Raw genomic sequence first — 24,068 nt, 5'->3', positions numbered from 1 at the left:
ACAGTTATCACCATCACATTAGGACAACTGAAGTTTAGCATTAAGACACACTTACAATAAAAATTTCAAAATGATTGAATGAGTTTTACCAAAGATGGCAAAAAAGGCTGATGTACCCTCCTAAATGGATCTCGGAAGCAGTGGACAAAGTCTGGAGCAGCCGACTCATTTTGAAAGTCTTGCATGATGGAGTTCTGGCAACACTGGATATGAGCAACTGCTTTGAGAACTGACTGCTTGTTGCAAGCGGTGAGTTTGTTCACATAAGTGTAACAACACGTGTAGCTCATTGCTCCATGGTTTTTGTCCTTTTATGTTTTGTGTTTGAATGATCATAATTTTCTATAACCATGCTGTCTGGAGGAAAAGTAGAAAAGACAGCCTTTGAGGGACCTTGATGCAATTCTCTCTCTCTCTCTCTCTCTCTCTCTCTCTCTCTCTCTCTCTCTCTCTCTCTCTCTCTCTCTCTCTCTCTCTCTCTCTCTCTCTCTCTCTTTCTCTCTCAGATAAGTTAACACACACACACACACACACACACACACACACACACACAGAGAGAGAGAGAGAGAGAGAGAGAGAGAGAGAGAGAGAGAGAGAGAGAGAGAGAGAGAGAGAGAGAGAAAATTGTGGCTGTGTGATGGTCAGTGGGTGACCTTGACAGTGGCTAGTGGTACACCACTCGCTTGCTTGCTCTCTCTCTCTCTCTCTCTCTCTCTCTCTCTCTCTCTCTCTCTCTCTCTCTCTGTAGCCGCACTGGCTGGGCATCAATTGGCTCTCAGGTGATCTGTTTTACTGATCACACCCATCATCGTAGGGTCGAGGAAAGGCATTTCTCTCTCTGACGTTTATTGATGAGGTAGGCATGACCGTAAGAACTGCGAACAAGTTCTCGGTCTCAATTTCTTACAAAATAACATTATACACGGATATTAAACACTTTCAACATATTACAATATTCATTAACAATACATGCAATTAACTTGGCACTATGACAATCAGTTTTAACTACAAAATTAAAGTATTTACCTCGGTCACCATCCTGCCCGTCTTTGTCTGAGCGCGACTTGGCCGTGAGTGATGCCCGCAGACGACTAGCAGGTTAACCCCACACTACTAACAAGTGAGCATCGGCTTCGGTGCTTAATATAGCATTAAATACTGATACTTACACATATTACACGTTTTCATGCAAATAGAAAACTATTGAACATTTCACTTATAAATGCCGAGGAATAATGACGTGAGGTACATACGCTTTACATACAGTAACATGGCTCCCCTAAATTGTGTAACAATTTACCTTAAATTAACATTAGTATGTACCTTAAGACTAGGATTAGCACATAATATGTTTTGTTACACTGGCTCCTTGGCGGGGATGCTCCGGTCTATTATTATGCATTACCTTCTAACAGCAATACTAGACTATGTATTGGCCTCTCTATGATGGTCCTGTTTGCCTTTATGTGTCTTCCCTGGTTGTCGAGATTACAGTCTGAAACCAGGACCTTAACCTTTCTTACTAGGCCATCATGATCAGGAGATACTTCTGTTACTCTTCCCAGTTTCCACTGGTTCCTTGCTACATTCTGATCTTTGATGATAACTATGTCATTTACACTGAGATTCCTCTTTGGTGTTGTCCACTTATTTCTAAGTTGTAGGAATTGCACATACTCCTTTTTCCACCTGGACCAGAACTGGTTGGCCAGGTATTGTGCTCTGCGCCATCTCTTTATGCAGTACAGGTCCTTCTTAATGAAAATGCTTGGAGGAGGCAGTACTACCTTTGTTTTCATAGTTAACAAATTACTGGGTGTCAATGGTGTAGGACTTTCTGGGGAGTTAAGATGGTCCACAGTTAGGGGACGACCATTAACTATATTTTCTGCTTCAACTAAGAAGGTTCTCAGATCTTGGTCATCTAACTGGGTACTATGCTGATCAAGTAACACAGAGATTACATTTCTCACTGTGCATATCTGCTTCTCCCAAACACCTCCCATATGACTGGAATTGGGTACATTCATGTTAAAAACAATCCAGTCACACTGATCTTTCATGAGTTCTTGTCTGACTTTATTGTTATTTAATTCTTTCAAGCATTTCTCATACTCTGATTTGGCTCCTACAAAGTTAGTTCCTTGGTCACATCTCAACTGTCTTACGGGCCCTCTTCTTCCTACAAAGCGACGGTATGCACTTAGGAAGGAACTTGTATCCATGCTGTTGGCTGTCTCTATGTGCACAGCTCTACATGCCATGCAAGTAAAGAGCACTCCATATCTTTTAAGCTCTTTACGCCCCTCTTTGACATAGAAAGGGCCAAAGAAATCTACTGCTGAGTATGTAAAAGGAGGTGATGGTTCTAGTCTGTCAATAGGCAGGTCTGCCATCTTCTGTCCCTGTGTTGTACTTCTAAGTTTACGACAGATAATGCACTTTGAAATGTGCCTTGATACTAGGGATGATCCTCCTACTATCCAGTATCCACATGACCTGATTTCATTTAAAGTTATGCCCCTGCCTTGATGATTTGTCCTTTTGTGATGGTGGCATATTATCAGCTGGGTTATGTGAGATGTTTTGGGGAGGATGACTGGATGTTTGGATTCATCTGTCAGATTAGAAAGCCTCAATCTTCCTCCTACACTCATGATACCATTTTTGTCAATGTAGGGATCTAACTTATAGAGGGAACTGGTCTTGTCTATCACCTTTGTTCCCTTGCCATTGTCTCCTTTAATTAAAGAATTATGGTTAGCAAATGATTTCAGTACATTTATCTCCTTTTGGAATGCCTTTGATTGCAGTTGTTTTATAATTACATTTTCAGCTTCTGACACTTCTGCTACATTTACTGGCTTATATGTGTTTCCCTTTACTTTAGTAGTGCCATCACCTTTTCCTCTGAAGCTGTTCAGAAGCTTGAGGCATACAGCAACTGCCCTCTTTGTTTTAAACCAATCAGAAAAATACTCAAGTCTTTCTAGTATATCTGTGGGCTGTTGTGTACCTACAGCATGGCATACAACTTTCTTCACTTCTGGATCATTCTCATTTATGACCTTGTACTGGGAATGGCTATCCATTTTGCTATGTTGCCAAAGGAATTCTGGGCCATTCCACCAGATCTTGCTATTACACAATTCATCTGCTGTCATGCCTCTAGATGCATGATCTGCTGGGTTATACTGCGTCTCTACAAATTTCCACTGATCTGGTGAAGTGTGATCTCTTATTGTTTCTACTCTATTTGCAACATATACATGGAATCTCTTTGCTTCATTTGCAATGTAACCAAGGACTACTTTGCTGTCTGTCCAAAATACTTCTTCCACATTATTATACTCAAGTTCTCTCTTCAAGAGTTTATGGATTCTAACTGACACCACTGCTGCTGCTAGTTCTAGTCTGGGAATCGTCATGGTTTTTAGAGGTGTGACACGTGACTTTGCCATTACTAATGAACAATGAATTTGGCCAGTCTTGCTAATTAATCTAATATATGAGCACTGGCCATATCCCTCTTGACAGGCATCTGAAAAGTGATGGAGTTCAACCTTTTCTACTTCCCCAAAGTCACTGGGTTTGTAGCATCTAGGTACCTTTAACTGATCTAGTTTGTACAGCTCATCCTTCCATTTTATCCATTTAGGTTTGACATAATCTGGCACCTCATCATCCCAATCAACTGCATTCTTACATAATTCTTGTAAAATTTGCTTTCCAGTCAGTATGAGAGGTGACACTAGACCTAATGGATCATATATAGAGCTCACTGTTGACAGAATGCCTCTCCTGGTGAGTGGCTTGTCTTTCAGCTTTATTCTAAATTGAAATGTGTCAGATTCTATGCACCACTCAACTCCCAAAGTTCTTTCTATAGGCAGTGTGTCTTCATTCTTACTAAAATCCAAACTTTTAATTCCATCTGCTCTCTCATGAGGAGAAATTGCAGCTAATACATCTTTGTTGTTTGACAAGAACTTATGAAGGTTAAAACCTCCCTTGTAACATAATTCTTTGCTTTGCTGAATAAGAGTGACAGCTTCATCCATTGTAGCTACTGACTTCAAACCATTATCAACATAAATGTTGTTTCTTACAAACTTGGCTGCATCAGATCCACACCCGTAGTCATCTGCAGCTTTCTTAAGAGCAAAGTTGGCTACACTTGGAGATGAAGTAGCTCCAAACAGGTGAGCTGTCATCCTGTATTCAGCTATCTCATTATTAAGGTCACCATTTTCCCACCAAAGGAATTTTAACCTGTCTATGTGTTCTGGGTTGACCTTCACTTGATGGTACATTGCTTCTATATCACATACAAGTGCAATGCTTTCTTGCCTAAACCTACACAACACTCCAATAAGTTTGTTGGTAAGGTCTGGGCCTTGTAACAGGTGACTGTTTAATGACTGGTTCCTGTAGTTTGCACTACAGTCAAAGACAACTCTCAACTTCTTTGGCTTTCTCGGATGATAGACTCCATGATGTGGAATGTACCAGACCTTACCATCATTCCTAACTAAATCCTTTGTCGGTACAACCTCTGCATAACCTTTTGTAATCATATCATCCATGAACACTTTGTAATCACCTTTGTGTTGATTATCCTTCTCAAGTTTAGCTCTTAACTTCTTGAGTCTCTGCTCTGCTAATAGTTTGTTGTTTGGAAGCTTGACGTTATCATCTTTAAGAGGAAGGGGCAACTCATAATGGCTATCCTTCAGCTGATGTACTCCTTCTTTCATCTTACTCATAAACCTTTTATCTTCATATGATAATGGAGTGTCAGCTGACTTTCTATCACTGAAGTCAAGTTCAAACATATCTCTCACTTGAGAAGGATTAATCATCTCTTTGGTTTTAGTAGGAAACACTAAGAAATTAACCCTCTTTTCTTCATTGATTTCTACTTCTTGTGTCACTGTTCTGTAGACTACCACTGTATCCTCCAATGGACTTGAATGGGGTGAGATTCTACCTGAGGTTCACTAAATATTTGTCCATCTACTTCATTTGTCATCAATTCATTATCTCTATTGCAAGAAGAAGGTTCCTGTGGGTCATGGAATGTAACATATTTGTGAGGCATGGCATTGTCACTTTGTTGATTTGCAATTGCTTGTGCTTTCATTTCATTTTGTGACTCTATGTATTGTTGAAGATAACTGCTTCTCTACACTTTCATCATTACCTGGAAGCATTTTTACTTCTTCTTCAACTAAGCTAAGAGCATTAAGTTCTGCACTAGCAACTGCTAAATCTCTCTCTCTCTCTTTTTCTTTGCAAACATTGCTTGGTCTCTAGCTAACCTAACTTCTGCCTCTGCTAAACTATCATGATATTCCATTTCCTTTCTAAGTCTGGCTACCTTTGCTGCTGCTTCTTGCTTTCTTTGTGCTGCTGATGAACGTGATGAAGTAGATGAGACTCTAGAATGCCTAGACCGTTTGCTAGAACAAATTGATCCTTTGTCATTCTTTAACTCCTTTCTTTTACATTCTATACTTTCTAATATTTCATGGTGAACTCGTTGATTGTGTTCCAGCTCTTCATTTAGCTCCTCTGACTTTTCTGGCTCTAGTTCCATCAGTTTTGTTTATTCCACATAATACTGATGAAATGTCTCTATTACTTCACTTGACATGGGCTCTAATTCAAAGGGGCTAATTACAATTTTTAATCCTTTCTTAATTTTGCTGGTAACACTGCTCCATTTACGCTTACAGGACTCTGCTCTTCCTTTGGTTACACTGACTTGATATTCTCTTCCTTTGTCAGTCAGCACTCGCTCCCTGACACTAACTTCTTCAATACAAGTTTGATCCCAGTCCACTTGCTCACCCTCACCTTCCCTAAGGCCATCTACGGCATTAATTTCCTCAGTATCAGACATATCTAACAACTTAATTGTGTCAATACTGAGACACTGAAAGAGCAATTTAAATTACCACTCTTAATACTAGCTAATTGTGGGTAATTTTCACTTAGGCTACTCAATTCAGTGCACATACATACTATTATACTTTCTTGCCTGTGACCATGGGTTCTACAAAATGGTGGCGAGGCACAGTGGGTAGAAGGGAGTGGTTGTCGTCAAGGGTAGAGCTGACCCCGGGGCCTCAGAGGTCAACCTATAGGCTTACGTCAGCGTCCCCTCGTCCTGTGACTCACTCTTGCTACGGTTTCACATGGAGCCAATTTCTTGCTTGTAGGTCGAGTTCTTACTGTAGCCGCACCGGCTGGGCATCAATTGGCTCTCAGGTGATCTGTTTTACTGATCACACCCATCATCGTAGGGTCGAGGAAAGGCATTTCTCTCTCTAACGTTTATTGATGAGGTAGGCATGACCATAAGAACTGCGAACAAGTTCTCGGTCTCAATTTCTTACAAAATAACATTATACACGGATATTAAACACTTTCAACATATTACAATATTCATTAACAATACATGCAATTAACTTGGCACTATGACAATCAGTTTTAACTACAAAATTAAAGTATTTACCTTGGTCACCATCCTGCCCGTCTTTGTACGAGCACGACTTGGCCGTGAGTGATGCCCACAGGCGACTAGCAGGTTAACCCCACACTACTAACAAGTGAGCATCGGCTTCGGTGCTTAATATAACATTAAATACTGATACTTACACATATTACACGTTTTCATGCAAATAGAAAACTATTGAACATTTCACTTATAAATGCCGAGGAATAATGACGTGAGGTACATACGCTTTACATACAGTAACACTCTCTCTCTCTCTTTCTCTCTCAGATAAGTTAACACACACACACACACACACACACACACACACACAGAGAGAGAGAGAGAGAGAGAGAGAGAGAGAGAGAGAGAGAGAGAGAGAGAGAATTGTGGCTGTGTGATGGTCAGTGGGTGACCTTGACAGTGGCTAGTGGTACACCACTCACTTGCTTGCTCTCTCTCTCTCTCTCTCTCTCTCTCTCTCTCTCTCTCTCTCTCTCTCTCTCTCTCTCTCTCTCTCTCTCTCTCTCTCTTTGTGTGTGTGTATTAACTCATCTGAAAGAGAGAGAGAAAGAGAGAGCAAGCAAGCGAGTGGTGTACCACTGGCCACTATCAAGGTCACCCACTTACTGTCACACAGCCACAATTCTCTCTCTCTCTCTCTCTCTCTCTCTCTCTCTCTCTCTCTCTCTCTCTGTGTGTGTGTGTGTGTGTGTGTGTGTGTGTGTGTGTGTGTGTGTGTGTGTGTGTGTGTTAACTGATCTGAGAGAGAGAGAGAGAGAGAGAGAGAGAGAGAGAGAGAGAGAGAGAGAGAGAGAGAGAGAGAGAGAGAGAGAGAGAGCACTGCACCATCAGCCACTGTCAAGGTCACCCACTGGCCGTCACATAGCCACAATTCATCTCTTTTTTTTCCTCCCTCCATATATGTCTGTCATATCTTGCTGCATAGCTACTTCATTTCATCTCATCCACCATCAGTGAGTACTTGTACTGATTTTTCTTATTAGTAGAGACAATGAATGGGCATTTTAGTGGTAGTGTTAACATAATGTGGATTTTAGCACTTCATGGATGCCTTTGGAACATAACACTGAAAAACTGGGGGTTCACTGTGCCAGTACTTATGGTCAATTGGCTTCATAGGATTGATGTTCCCCCCTTTTTAGTCCGTAGCACCAAGGTATGAGTGTAATAGGAGAGGAAAGTCACTTGGAGTTGATCAAACAAAGAGGGAGTGTAGGGATAGGGAGAAGTGGTAGCTTTTCTGCTGTGGCCACTCCCATAGGGGCACTCCCGGAGAAAGCCAGATATCAGAAAATAGATGGATAGATAAGTACAATACACATAAGAAAATATTCAATTCCTTCATCAAAGTAGCAAGACATTGTGGTGAATTTTATTCACAGTTTTTTAGGGTAATATGCAAGACAAAGTCTTCAGTGACTGCCTAATATCATCCATTTACAGCTGATTCTAGTTTGAAGCTGCTCCTAGGCATCTACCAAGGTTTCTTTTTATCTTCAGCTTTTTTTCCTTTTTTCTTGTGTATTTATGGCATGTTATTGTGGCTTTGCTGGCTTTGTATGGCCTCTGCCAGTCAAAGCCACACAGGCATTATTGCCCAGGAGGAGGCAGGTCAAAGCATAAAGGTCCCTTACAATTGGTGACAAAGGTTAAACAGACAAAGGCTAGGTTTCCATTAATAAGAAAGTATGTTGTGATTTCCAAAATCCCTAAAATTTGGTTCACTCGCTCAAACTTGTTTGGAAGTAGCAAGGAGGTATCATCAAAGTTGCTTTGAGGTATCACAAGTAGCAGAGCACTCTCTTCTACTCTCATGCACTCTCTTGTGGTTACTAGGCATATTGCAACTGCTAGCTTTGGCTTAAAACATTTGTAGATTTCGTGCAAGTTGAGCCTCCGTGGTCATAACGCACTCTTATGACTTGGAATACACTCGCTATGTGGTACCAAGGAGGTTGCAACGGTCAATATGTGGTAGCATATTAACTTGCAATCGCCTCAAAGTCAGTATCAGGATCAAGGGATGCATGGGCATTGCTGCCTGATCCACTGATAGCTAGCTTCATTCTCTCAAGGATCTCATCAAACAGTTCCAGGAGCATCCTCATGTAATTCTTGAAATAGTTCGGATCATCTGTCCTCAGCGGACCACCCTATAGTACTGACTGGTCAAGTCTTTGCTGTTCTGTGAGCCAAACAGACATCTCTTAAACTTTTGCATTAGTCTCTGTATCTCCATGATGTTTTGGGGGGCTACTTCTTGCAGGATGTTGGCCTGGACCCGGAGGACAAGAGCAAGGTACGTGTCCATGTTGATTGCTTGAAGGTGCCACCTTGACTGCAACTCGCAATCTCTTGCATTATTTTTACACCCTCTGAGCTCCTTTGGTCATATCTCACTTGCTAAATGGGTTCGATGGGAATGCAAACACAGTGAGCCATTGAGAGACTCCTGAAAGTTGTGCAAGTGAGTGAATTTTGAAAAAAATCTTTGACACACTACTCATGAGCTGCTAGCAGCTCTTTTGATGATGGAAACCTGCCTTTAGCTGGATTTGTCTATGTTTTGGAAAGGTGGTAAAAGAGTTGGCTGAAGTGTTGCTGTTCTGGTGATTACTTGTGCAGATCCCTTGTGTTGTCCTGTTGAGGGATTAAATGTATCTAAGTTGGGATGTGCTGTGTGTGTGCTTATAAGCACTGGGACAAGGGGGTTTGGATCCTTTCTGACCCTGGATCCTTGTTTAATCTACTCTGATGTGGATTCTTAATTTCAGATTGACAGTTATTATCCATCACCAATATAAATATTTTGTTGAACACATTATTTCCAACTCATAAGAACAGGAAAATAAGGAAAGTTGCAAGAAACCATCAGGCATACATGTGGCAGACCCTGTATGAAACATACATATTTCCACTATCATCCTCATCCATAAATTTGTCAAATCTTCTTTTAAAGCTCCCTAATGACTCAGCACTGATTATCAAGTCTTTCCATTCATGTACCACTCTTTTTTGAGAACCAATTCCTTCCTATCTCTTTTAAATCTAACTTTTTCAAACTTGAATCCATTACTTTTTATAGTATCCTGATTACTGATCCTAAGAATTTTGCTTACATCACCCTTGTTATATCCCCAGTACCACTTAAGGATTTCTATCAAATCCCCTCTTCACCTATGCCTCTCTAAGGAATGTTAATTTAAAAGTTTCAGTGTCGTTTTGTAAGAAATACTCCTCAATCCCTGTATCCTTTTAATCATTCTCCTTTGTACTGATTCTATGAGATCCATATATCCATAGACCAATAGACCTGCAACATGGAAACCAGAACTATGCAGCATAATTTTGATGAGGTCTGATCAGTGCCAGATATAACTTTAATAATACTTTAAGACTTCTACTTTTAACACTCATAAAAATAAATCTAATACATGATTTGCTTTCATTTCTGACCATTATACATTGTTTTCTCTAATGGAGGTCAGAGCTAACTATACAACAGACTTCCACATGAAGAAACTGTGCAGCTGTGCCAGGAACTAAAGAGAAATACTGCTCAACCTCCTCTTATGCTCTTTTACTTGCAACAAAAGTATTAATTACTCTAAGATTCCATTGTAGTGTTTCCAGTGTTGTTGATAATGCCACAAGTGTGTACCAGTCAAGTATTTAAAGAGCATATGAGGGAGGAGGAGGTAGTAGGCACCTGCTGAAATGATAATTACTCCTACTGGATCAAGGGGTGCTGTGAACTTATCATTAAAGTTATTAAAACTTATCATTAAACATTTACCTTTGTGTCTCACAACACAAGGGGGACAGTCACAGCCTGCCCCTTAAAAACAACTCCCTTCTTTCACACAAAACTACAAGCATCTAATTACAAACACCCTTCACTCAAAATTCAAAATTATCATGGCAACTCCTACACCAGCCTCAGAGTCCCCATATACGGAGGGGACCATAAATGTCCCCAGAGTGGACTGCTCTTCTGCTGTTGACCCTAAGTGTCTTGACACCCCCTCAGCTTTTTCTTCATTAACTTCTGCAACATTTGCAGTCTTAGATCTAATTTTCAATCTGTAGAACACCACCTCTCCTCTAATAAACCTCATCTTCTTTTCCACAGTGAAACACAGGTGTCTGAGAAAACTGACAGTAGCCCCTTTTCTGTTCCCTCCTACTTTCTCTATCCTCATTTTCGATCCAAAGCTGGATGCTGCGTTTATGTGCGCAATGACTTAACCTGCTCTCATGCCCATGCTCTTGAATCTTCCGAGTTTTCCACTATCTGGTTACGACTACAGAGTCACTCTGAAGCTAACTTTATCTGTGATGTATACCTGTCACCTAACTCCTCTGACTATAAGAAATTCTTTGACTACTTAACTTCCAAAGTGGAGCACGTTATGACTCTCTTTCCTATGGCGGAGATCGCCATTCTTGGAGATCTCAATGCTCACCACCAGCTTTGGCTTTTCTCTCCCTTCACTGACCATCCTGGTGAACTAGTCTTTAACTTTGCTATCCTCCATGACCTAGAGCAATTGGTGCAACACCTTACTTGTATTCCTGACAGTTTTGGAGATACATCCAACATTCTTGACCTTTTCCTAACTTCTAATCCTTCTGCTTATGTTTGTTACCCTCTCTTCTCCGTTGGGCTCCTCTGATCACAATCTCATATCTGTATCTTGCCCTATTGCTCCAATCCCTCCTCAGGATACCCCTAAGCATAGGTACCTCTGGCATTTTGCCTCTGCTAGTTGGGGGTACCTGAGGAGGTATTTTGCTGATTTTCCTTGGAATGACTACTGCTTCTGTGTCAGAGATCTGTCTCTTTGTGCCGAGCACATAACAGAGGTGATAGTGTCTGGCATGGAGGCATACATTCCACACTCTTTTTCTCAACCTAAACCTTACAAACCTTGGTTTAACACAGCCTGTTCTTGTGCTATACATGATAGAGAGGTGGCCCACAAAAGGTATTTGAACCTTCCAACATCAGAATTTCATGCACTTTGTATTTCTGTTTGGAACCATTTCAAGTCTGTTCTCCAACTAGCCAAAAACTCCCTTATTAATAGAAATTATCAAAATCTTTTAAGATATAACTCCCCTCGTGACTTATGGCACCTAGTCAAAAACATCTCCAATAACTTTGCTTCTTCTTCTTTATCTCCTTTATTTCAACCAGATGGCACCACTGCTGTCACATCTATCTCTAAAGCTGAACTCTTCGCTCAAACCTTTGCTAAAAAAATCTACCTTGGACAATTCTTCGCAATGATGTTTTCTATACCCTCGCTAGCCTAAACCCTTGGAAGGCTTATGGACCTGATGGGGTCCCTCCTATTGTTCTCCAAAACTACACCTCCATGCTTGCATCTTGCCTAGTCAAACTCTTTCAACTCTGTCTATCAACATCTACCTTTCCTTCTTGCTCAAAGTTTGCCTACATTCAGCCTGTTCTTTAAACGGGTGACCGTTCTAATCCCTCAAACTACTGTCCTATTGCTTTAATTTCCTACCTATCTGAAGTTTTTGAATCTATCCTCAACAGGAAGATTCTTAAACATCTATCACCTCATAACATTCTGTCTTATCGCCAGTATGGGTTCCATCAAGGCTATGCTACTGGTGATCTTGGTCATCTTTGAGATTTTGGTGAAACTTTTGCTGTTGCCTTAGATGTATCAAAACCTTTTGATAGAGTTTGGCACAAAGCTTTGATTTCCAAACTACACTCCTACAGTTTCTATCCTTCTCTATGTAACTTCATCTCAACTTTCCTTTCTGACCATTCTATTGCTGCTATGGTAGACGGTCACTGTTCTCCTAAATCTATTAACAGTGATGTTCCTCAGGGTTCAGTCCAGTCACCCACTCTCTTCCTATTATTCATCAATGATCTTCTAAACCAGACTTCTTGTCCTATCTGCTCCTTCTGCTGATGATACCACTCTGCACTTTTTCGCATCTTTTTGTAGACGTCCAACCTTTTAGGAAGTAAACAGTTCATGCAGGGAAGCCACAGAACGCCTGACTTCTGATCTCTTTAAAATTTCTGATTGAGACAGAGCAAATTTGGTATTGTTCAATGCCTCAGAAACTCAATTCCTCCATCTATCAACTTGACACAACCTTCCAGACAACTATCCCCTCTTCAGTGACACTCAACTGTCCCCCTCTTCTACACTGAACATCTTCAGTCTATCCTTTTCTTATAATCTAAGCTGGAAACTTCACATCTCATCTCTAGCTAAAACAGCTTCTATGAAGTCAGGCATTCTGAGACATCTCCGGCAGTTCTTATCACACCCCCAAGCTGCTAACTCTGTACAGGGGCCTCATCTGTCCATGTATGGAGTAGGCTTCACATATCTGGGGGAGTTCCACTCATACTGCTCTTTTAGACAGGGGGAATGAAAAGCTTTTTATTTTATCAACTCCTCTCCTCTAACTGACTGTCTTCAGGCTCTTTCTCATCTCCGTAGTGTTACATCTCTTGCTATCTTCTACCGCTATTTTCATGCCAACTGCTCTTCTTATCTTGCTAACTGCATGCCTCCCCTCCTCCTGAGGCCTGGCTGCACAAGACTTTCTTCTTTCTCTCGTCCTGTTCTGTCCACCTCTCTAATGCAAGAGTTAACCAGTATTCTCAATCATTCATCCCTTTCTCTGGTAAACTCTGGAACTCCCTGTCTGCTTCTGTATTTCCACCTTCCTACGACTTGAACTCCTTCAAGAGGGAGGTTTGAAAATACTTTTCCTTCAATTTTTGACTACCACTTCGGACCCTATTCAGGGACCAGCATCTCAGTGGGCTTTTATTGTATTGGATTTTTGTTGCCCTTGGCCAGTGTCCCTCCTACATAAAAAAAAAATAAAACAAAATAAAATAAAATAAAAATAAATAAATAAATAAAAAAAAAAAAAACAATCAGGACTATAGGGGCTGAAGTGCCATTTCTAAAAATTGAGAAAACTGCATCTAAACTTTACTAACCACCTCTAAGAAAGATCGATTTCAGTTAAGTTTCAGACAAAAGCCCTGCTCTTCAGAATTTTTTTTTTACCAAGTTTATAAAAAGTTGTAGGGTGCATGTGCATGCTAGCACATAAAATGTAACCCCCCTTTTCAGTTTGCATGCATTTTTTTTATGTGATGTGGGATTTAAACCTTAATAAAATGTTTTACCTGAAGTAAATGATAAGTTTTTAACACCTTCTGGTATCACAACAGCAAAAAGAACATTGAATAATAATAATAATAATAATAATAATAATAATAATAATAATAATAATAATAATAATAATAATAATACATGAAAGAAAAGTATACTAGGCTCAGAGTATTGGAAAAATGGGAGAAACTACATGAAAGAAAAGTATACTAGGCTCAGAGTATTGGAAAAATGGGAGAAAATACTAGTATTGGTACTATTGTACATTAGCTACTTAAAAGAAAGCAACAAATTGAAGGATGAATGAATGCTTTGTTAGAGGAAGTAATTAGAATAATGAGTTAATAATGATGGTAAGGCAAAGGATTAACAGATGGTACTGGTCAGTCAGAGGAAAAGATTGCGTATGAACAAAGTTTGGGCAGGACTGGGGGAGGAAGTGTGAGGAAGGCTAGTAGGCAGCATGGTGATTGGCCCAGGGTGATGTGTTTATTATGGAGAAAACATTGATTAGGTGAGAGATAGTTATGTTGCACGCTCCCACTGGCTGGCTCCTTGCTAGACTTGAGCCTGGCTGGTCCTGAGTGAACATGCCCCTTGGCTCAACCATGGCACACAATATGTGGATCCCAAGTCGATAAGTCGTGACTCTACTTGCTACTACAAGACTTTCAACTGTATGGAAGACAGAAAACAGAGTTGCAAACATCATAGCTAGACAGAGGAAGAGTTGCCAATTCTTTTGATATGTGTAACTCTATATTTAGAGGGGTGGCACTTGAACCCCTATGGTCCTGATGCCCTCATATGAAGATACATTTTTAAAGTATCATATATCCCAGTGTCATAGACGCTATTCTTCCCCTAAAATAAATCTGCAAAATTTTCCATGCATTCCGGAAGCCAAAGGTTACCCTTTTCATAGATAGGCCTATCATAACCCCAGAGGAAAATTATCTATGCTAGACAATAATCTGAACTTCTGTATATGGTTTTCCAATGAAGTATAGAAAGTGTACTTAGTTGAAGTAGCAAACAAATTAAAGTATAAAGAAAATATATACAATCACAAAAATGCTTTCCTATATGGGAAGAGTATGGTGGATGAGGCAACAGACAAGTGTATGTTACTTGTTGTGTATCAGTATTGCTGGTATTTTCACTCTTCTCAAACATCCCAACTTGAAGGGAATATTATGAAGTGACAAGTAAAACTTCAGTGTATTTAAAAGGTTTACCTTGAATTCTTATTAATAACAAGATTTGCATGATCACTCACTCACTGCCCACCGCCATCTTGATTCAATCTTTGTGACAGTTCCAAAAATATAAAGGACTTGGCTGGGTCTTTTGTCGCCCACTGGTTGTCTTCTTAATATTGTGATTTTTTTTTTTTTATATTTTAGGATTGCTTGTTTTTATTCTATTTATTGTTTATTATTCTTGTATTGTTCTTTTTTTTTTTCATGTTGACTATTAAAAAATTTTTTGGCAGTCAAACTGGGGTGTGTCCTCAAGGTCAAAGTGTCTCTGATGCTGGGAAATACAGTACTTGCCATTGGCTGGTAGGATAAGTTGTACACTTTCAAGTCTGTCAGTAGTGAGGATTATTGTTGTAGCAGATGTTGTTGAGAACAGTAAAGGAAGCATTTAATAGATAGTTCATAACAAAAATCATGGGGAAAAAAAATAAAAGAGCAGCAACACTTTAGTAAAATGAGAACATGTAAACTATTTAATAACAGTTTTTCTTTGGGGGCTAGAACCATTATTTAGGTTTTGCCCAAGCAAATTTGTCTCTTGCTCCACCACTTTCCTTGTGAAATAGAACTAGAGGTATGGGTCACCTTTTCACAAGTTTATTTTCAGTTTAAAAGTGGGATATACCAGTGTCCAAGGGTTACTTAATTTATAATTTAATGCCAGACATGCAGTGTATGAATATTTCATAGTGTAATCTTCTTTATTTCATCACTGCACTTTTCTTCTTTCCTCAGCTGCAGCATTCCTAACTGGCATTGCTGGAGTCTCAGTGTTGGGAGGATTTGGCATGACTCTTGGCATGGCCAAAAAGAAGGATCCTAACATGTTCAACAAAGGCATGATGGGAACCCGGGAGTTACGTGAGGCAGGAGGGGCCTTGGCTCTCAGGGCTCTTGGCTGGGGCTCCCTCTATGCTGTTGCTGGTTTTTCAGTTTTTTGCTTCTCAGTCTGGAAACTCTCAGGTGCTAAAGATGTAAGTAAATATTTTCAGAATGTTATAACCTGCATTCCATCACACACACACACACACACACACACACACACACACACTGTAATACAAGACCAAAATTCATCTTGGCTGAAAGTAACTAGTGGTATTTCACAGGGGTCAGTGTTGGGACCAATAATGTTTGTAATATATGTGAACAACATAAATGAAGAAATAGATAGTTACATGAACTTATTTGCAGATGATGCTAAGCTGATGAGAAGGGTAGAAAATGTAAATGACTGTATGGTACTGCAAGATTATTTAAATAAGATTAATAGATGGAATAAATCTTGGCAAATGGAATTCAATTTAAGTAAATGTAAAGTAATGGAGTTTGGTAAGAGTAAGAAAAGAATACATCATTGTGAGATGGAAGGTGTGAAAGAAGTCAAAAAAGGAAGTGGATCTGGGAGTAACAGTTACCAAAAATTTGACTCCAGACAGATACATTGACAAAATTACTGGAGAGATGATGAATTTGTTCAAAGAGTAAGAATGGCATTCTCATAATTGGATAAAGAAATGATAAAAAAGTTGTTGATTTCCATGATAAGACCAAGATTGGAATGTGCAGCAGTGGTGTGGTCTCCTCATACAGAGTACAAAAGAAAAGAAAAAGTACAAAGAGCAGTCACTAAGATGGTTCTGGAGTTGAGTAAATTGACCTATGAAGAGAGATTAAGAATGTTGGAAATTCCTACCCTTGAAAATAGGAGAGAGAGAGAGGAGATTTAATAAACATCTATAGTATGGAAAATGTGGGCAAAGAAGGTTTTATAAATTTAGACTCAGAGTACAAGGGGACATAATAAGAAGTTGAAGAAAATTAACTGTAGAAGAGATGTTAAGAAATATAGTTTTCCTCGCAGAAGTGTGAACAAATGGAATGAACTCAGTGAAGATATTGTCAATGCCATAACTGTCCATGCTTTTAAAACCAAACTGGATAGATACAGAGATGAGATACCATTAGATTACTCCCCTCCCATAAACCACAACTAGGTAAATACACACACACACACACACACACACACACACACACACACACACACACACACACACACACACACACACACACACACACACATAAAAAAAAGTCACATACACAATGTTTACATTGCTTTCCCCATGAATAGATGGTGCTAGGAAACTACTTCAAGATGAAGGCTAAAATTTGTGTTGTTGACCATAATCAGGTGGGGACTATAGTATTAACTGTGCTGCCACATTGCAAGACAGTAAAGGAATTAGATGGGACTTACGAGAATTATGCTTAGATGAATGAGGGCAATGGGATGTCAAGCAAATCCTTTGCCAGGTTTACAGAAAGAGAATAAATTATTAAAGAACCTGATGTGGAAAAAGGTTTATAATCATAGAACAGATAGTTAACAATCTAGTGAGTAAAGTGATCCATCTAGAAATAAAGTGTGAGCAGCTTCAAAAACAGAACAGAGTTGAAGAAAGTGTTTGGTAATTTATGCAAGGACAATGCACAGTTAGAAGCCAAGTTTGAGACTGTGGGAAAGTAAGTTAGCTATCAAAAGTTAAAGATGAATAGTTGCTAAGGAAGTTATGAAGATTCAGAAGAAGTATAAAGGAAATAGAAAAAGGAACAAGAAGAAAAATAGTTTCTGGAAAATTCTAGATTAATTGTTGAATGAGTCGAAATTGACAAAGTTGTCAAAGTGATTAATGAGAAAGAAAGATTTGTTAAAGGTGCTGTGGAGAAGAAAATTACATTGTGATCTTTGGTGTTATGGAAGAGAAAATCCCCAATAGGTCAGCAAAGGAAAGGGAAGTGAGACAAATAACATGGGTGGTGAAGCAGTTATGTGATGAAGGAGGAAACAGTGAATGAAATTGAAGTCCACCAAATTTGGAAATATACCAAAAATGGAGAAAGACTGATTAGAATAAAGTTTAGGTCCAAGTGTGATGCTGAGTAAATTTTAGCATGGGAAAGGAAACTGAACAGAACTGAAGACTGAAAGTAAGGCTGGATAAGGAGAGACCTAAATGAATAAGAGAGATGTAAACTAAATAAACAAGGAAGAAAGCCTGAGAGAGAGAGAGAGAGAGAGAGAGAGAGAGAGAGAGAGAGAAGGGTTATAATTGGAAGGCTATTGATGTTAGACTAAGGAAATAGTAAATGTATGCTGGGGAAAAGAGATAAGGAGCTAAAATAGAAAAGAAAATTAAAATTAGACTTTGACATACATGAATGTGAATGATATCATGTTAGTGTTGACAGAATTCAGTGAGGAAGAGGAGAAACCCAACATTTTGGACTTTGTCAGAATTAGGATATGTGACACAGTAGATACAATAAAGATTTGGGAGGATAATTATTTAGAAGATAATTAGAACAGAAAAGAACGGAATGAGCCTGTTATCTTTGTAAAGAAGGGTGTATTGTTAGTTAAAGTTTTGCATGGAAGGAGACTGTCAGAAACCCTGTAGAGAAAAAAGAGAAATAGAGGAAGAAAGAGAAATTATATAGTGATATATGTACCACTGAAGACTTAAATTCTTGGAGCAAAGAGGATTATGAAAAAATGATAATGTGTATGTATGCTGTACATGTTTGGAGGAGTTAAAAGAGAATGAAAGCATAATAATGATGGGAGATTTTAACTGTAAAGAAGTGTATTAGGAGAAGTAGTACGCTGAAAGAATTAAAGAGCCTTGGGGAAGCATTTTGTTGAAACTGGTAATGGATAATTTATTAATACTGTAGATAAGGGAAAGCACAAGATTTGGAGATGAAGGGGAATCATCTAGATTTTAGTCAAAGTATTTTGCACTGAGTATTTAAGAGTGGCCCCCTTGGGGATTCAGCTTTCCACTGTCCTGCCAAATCTACCTGTGCTGCATCTATGATCTGAGAATACCCTTGCCTTCAATACTTGTATCTCATCTACTTTCTCTCTCTCTCTCTCTCTCTCTCTCTCTCTCTCTCTCTCTCTCTCTCTCTCTCTCTCTCTCTCTCTCTCTCTCTCTCCCCCACACCAATGCAGTCCTTAGTTGGTGATGCAGTTGCATGTTATTCTTGTGATTTGTGTGTCATACAAGCCCTCTTAAACCTGGAGCAGATTTGACAGGCTGTCACTTTGCTAACATTGGTGGCTTCATTATCTTGAGCAAAATGCTCTTGAGGGTGAAGTTGAAGATCCTTTATTGGCCTTTTCTTCTGAGAAATAACTTTTTTCTTTCTTGCAACTGTGAAGCACAGGAGGGCATGTGGCAGATATAGGAGAGCAAATTTTCATAGTAGATTGTGGCCAGAGAAGAAGTGACCTCAATCACCAGCCTCATTCACTGTTCATTAATGCAAGGCCCATAGTACAAGTAAGTGAATACATGAAAAATCAAAAGAAAAAGGATGAGAAAATAACATATAACTTGTAAGTGTAAGGATCAACCCAAGTTATTCTATAGACAAGTGAAGGGAACACAGAGTATGTTGATAAATTAATGGTAGATGCTTTCTTGAGGACCTGATAATTATGGAAAAGTGAATATAAGTTTCTTGAAGATTTTACAAGAGAGAAAGAGTTTATTATAGTACCAATTCAAAGGAGGTAATAAAGAAGAACCACTGAATTACAGACTGGTGTCCTTAACCCTTTCCTTCCGGCGCTTAAATTATTTTCCCGTTTTGTATGACAGCTAAAAATGGTAAACCTAGAAATTGTCAGAAAATTGTTTGAATACTAATAATTATTTTCTCTTTGTTATTCTGAATACAATGATATACTTTGTAGCTCGATGTGACCTCTGAAAGTTGAGTTTATGCCTTATAAAGGATTCCTCCTCCTCCCGCTGTGTGATCCGTCATCCAGAAACAGCCCAGAGAGCGATGACGCCGCGCGCACACACACACTCTTGCTCTCGCTCTCGCTCTCGCTCTCTCTCTCTCTCTCTCTCTCTCTCTCTCTCTCTCTCTCTCTCTCTCTCTCTCTCTCTCTCCCTCTCTCTCATCTTGGAGGGGAAATTGTACACTTACAATGAGAGAGAGAGAGAGAGAGAGAGAGAGAGAGAGAGAGAGAGAGAGAGAGAGAGAGATTTCATCCCTTTTCACATCAAGTTTCAGGCAAATAACATTCTCTCTCTTTCTCTCTCTCTCTCTGACAAGTTACCTTCTACCATTTTATTATAAAATCGAAGATAATGAAAAAATTAACAATAAAGAATGATAGGTATCATCTCTCTGTTCTGATAAAACAGGTGGATCCTGTAAATCATTTTCTGAGTCCCCACTAATGTCTTCGCTTTCTTCAGCTTCTTCTTCTAAATATTCACTGTCACTGTCTTCAAACTCAGAAGCACTGCTAAATACATATGTTGTGTCCTGCTCCATGGTGAGTTATGATCTGAGATCCTTGGCTCTTATCAGGATGTCTCTTCACACTTATGATGGTGCTTTCCACCCGGCGAGTGCTTTCCACCCGGCGGGTCGCTGGGGTTGCCAAGTGTCGCCCGGAGAAAGGGAAAATAGCTTAGTTACCGCTAAATTTCCAGAGCTAGTGACAACACTACATGTGGAAACATGCCAGACACTTCCACTCACACCATCTGACTCGAGAAACCGAGCTTGGACCTCAAAATTGAGGCGCGAAAATTCTTGATTACTGGTATGATCGCCGTCGCTACGGACGCATTTTTGCAATCGTATATATATGATTGCCGGAAGGAAAGGGTTAAAAAGTGTGATTGCAAAAATAGGTGAAAGGATTGTTAAAGACAGGTGGTTGATATATCTAGAAGAATCATACACATTGACTGGACATCAATTTGGTTTCAGAAGTGGTAGATCTTGTGTCACAAATTTATTGAGTTTTTACAGTAGACCAATTGATATAATCCAAGATGACTGGACAGACTGTGTCTATGTAGGTCTAAAAAAAGGCATTTAATAAAGTACCCCACTAGAGATTGTTATGGAATATTAAAAATGTAGGGGATTTGCAGGGCAAAATAATGGACTAGATAACAGACTCCTTAAGGGACAGAAATGAGAACAGTAATTAAGGGTGAAAAATCAGAATGGTGTAAAATTAAAAGCCGAGTTCCACATTGGACAATTCTGGCCCCCTGTAATGTTCATAGTATATATTAATGACATGGTGGATGAGATTGACAGCTATATAAGTTTATTTGCAGATGATGTAAAATTGAAAAGAGTGGAAAATAATATGGATTGTGAAGTGTTATAGGAGGATTTGGATAAAATATAGTGGAGTAAGAGATGGGAATTGGCATTTGATGCAAAGAAATGCAAAGTGATGGAACTAGGGAAGAGCAAAAGAAGACATACAAGATCCTACACCATGGTAGGTGTAGAAGTTAAGAAAATCAAAGAAAAAAAAGGATTTGGAAAATACAATATGGAATAATTTATCACCAGAAAAACATATAAACAATATTGTCAGGGGAACCTATGAGTTACTTACATGGATGAAAAGATGAAAAAGTTGATAGAATCTATGAATCAATCCAGATTGCAATATGCTGCAACTGTTTGGCCACCTCATAATATAAAGATGTAAGGAATATAGAAAGGATTAAAAAAGCTGCAACCAAAATGGTTCCAAGTTTGAGGGTTATCTTATGAAGATAGACTTAAAGAAATTAGAACTTCCAACATTACAGCAGAGAAGAGAAATAGGAGATCTAGTTTCCTGAATAGAAGTATAGAGATATGGAACAAGTTAGATGAAACAGCAGTTCAAGCAAGGAATAATCATAAATTTAGAGCTAAGCTGGATGCTTATAGATATGGAGATAGGACAGCACAGGCATAACTTTTTCTTGAAAAACACAACCAGGTAAATACATAAAGCACTGTACACTGTACTTGTACTGTTTTGTAAATATGCTTGCAAGCAAAATAATGATACACTGTACACTGTATTTGTACTGTTTTGTAAATATGCTTGCAAGCAAAATAATGATAGAGTACAAATTTAATAATGAACATTAAGGCCATAAGATTGGGAGCCAGAGAGCCACTGAGTTCAGTTTAAAAAGAGGACTGGCTGGTAGGTAGGGGACAAGGGAGGGGTGTGTGGTTCTCTTCCAGCACTTGCAAACTTTTGTCTTTGTAACAGCCTGGATGTGATAGCGGGAGAGTGCAGGAAGGCACACATTTTAAACTTTCTAATTTTACTCGCCTTGGACTGAAGCTCGTATCATCAGATTTTTGCTCTTATATAAAGAAAATACACTCCCCTCCTGAGTTTCGGCCTTATTTTCTTCCCAAGTATAGTGCTAAACTTAAGGATTGTGAAACTGGAGGTACTGAAAACACTGAAAAAGCACTTATTCATTCTAGCCTGTGAAGAAGCTGACTTCCTGCACCTCCCCCCTTTACCAAATTATCTCAAAATACAGTATCTATGTGTGTGTGTGTGTGTGTGTGTGTGTGTGTGTGTGTGTGTGTGTGTGTTTGTGTGTGTGTGTGTGTTTTGTCCTCATCTGGTGTGATGCAGTGCTGTGGCAGTGCAGTATCATCACAACTAAAACCATGTGTGTGTGTGTATTTACCTAGTTGCAATTTATAGGGCCTGAGCTACACTCATGTGGTCCTGTCTCAGTATACACACTTAACCAGTTTTTCCTTCAAGTTGTGCACACTCATCTACTACATCCTCATTTAGCTTGTTCCAAACATCTATATTTCTCTGTGGGAAACTATATTTCTTTATGTTACTCAAACATCTTTGTTTTCTTTGTTTTTTGCTGTGTCCTTGTGTGTAACTGGTATTTCCTACTTCTCTTAGCAGCAGTTTCTCATTATTTATTTCTTCCACTCTATTACACAATTTATAAATAAATTAAATCTCCCCTTTCTCTTCTTTGTTCCACTGTTGGCAGATTAATTTCTTTTAACCTGTCTTCATATGTTAATTCCTCCAGTTCTCGAACCATCTTAATTGCTATCTTTTGTATCCATAATAGCATTTTTACATGTTTCTTGTGGGGAGACCACACTGATTTGGCATATTCCAACTTTGGTCTAATCATAGTGATAATTATCTTTCTTATCATATCTTTATCCATGTAGTGGAATGCTGTTCCAATATTTCTCATCATTTTATATGTATCTTTCAATATCTTTTCTACGTACTTCTCCAACTGTGTTTGTGTTTTCTCTCCCTCTTCCTTGCCTCTCCTCTTTCCTGCCCTCCCCCTTCCCTGCCCTCTTCCCCTTTCCCTCTCTCTCTCCCTTCCCCATACCCCCATTTCCTCCTTCCTTCCATCTATCCCCACCCACCCTCTCTCCTTCCATATCTCTCTCTCTCTCTCTCTCTCTCTCTCTCTCTCTCTCTCTCTCTCTCTCTCTCTCTCTCTCTCTCTCTCTCTCTCTCTCTCTCTCTCTTTCATATTACCATCAACTCTCTATTTTACCAGTGTTCTCCAAAATCTTTGAAAGTATAATGAAAACTTACTGATGAGCTACCTTAGCAAACTAAATATTTTAAATAATACGCAATTTGGTTTTCGCCCAGAACTAAATACTTTTGATGCTGCCAATTTGTTTACCTCAAATCTATACACTGCTTTAAATAATTATATCCATCTTTATTGATTTTAGCAAAGCCTTTAACACTGTTGACCCTAACATTCTCTTAGACAAATTACATCACTATGGTATTTGTGGCTGTGTACACAAATGGTTAAAATCGCATTTAACTGACTGATTTCAATTTACATCACACAATAATTCAGATTCTATCATCATACCTATACATCTTGGTGTGCCTCAAAGAAGCATTTTAGGCTTTTATATATATATATATATATATATATATATATATATATATATATATATATATATATATATATATATATATATATATATATATATATATATATATATATATAAATGAAATCTGCAATGCCTCTACTTCCCTAAACACAATACAGTTTGCTGATGACTCCACCTTGTACATGATTGACCTCATCCGCAGAGCCAACCAAGAATTATTTGCATTTTCTGAAAGGTGTCTTTCAAATAATCTCACAATTAACACTGCTAAAACCATTTGTTATTTACAAACACCACTACAAAATTTCAACCATTATGCAGATTTAT

General features: G+C 38.9%; 1 protein-coding gene across 5 annotated transcripts in view; it reads left to right on the top strand.

Moving 5' to 3' along the window:
• LOC135100422 (transmembrane protein 242-like) overlaps positions 1 to 24,068 on the top strand; it is a 51,946-nt gene that overhangs the window by 26,115 nt on the left and 1,763 nt on the right. For all 5 annotated transcript variants that reach the window (XM_064003271.1, XM_064003268.1, XM_064003272.1 and 2 more), the window contains one exon: positions 15,711 to 15,949. In XM_064003271.1, the coding sequence (XP_063859341.1) occupies positions 15,711 to 15,949 (239 nt within the window). The remainder of the gene's footprint in view (positions 1 to 15,710; positions 15,950 to 24,068) is intronic.

This window comes from Scylla paramamosain, chromosome 5 (assembly GCF_035594125.1).
Source record: "Scylla paramamosain isolate STU-SP2022 chromosome 5, ASM3559412v1, whole genome shotgun sequence".
NCBI classification, from domain to species: Eukaryota; Metazoa; Arthropoda; class Malacostraca; order Decapoda; family Portunidae; genus Scylla; species Scylla paramamosain.
This window is presented reverse-complemented; position numbering and strand designations above follow the sequence as displayed.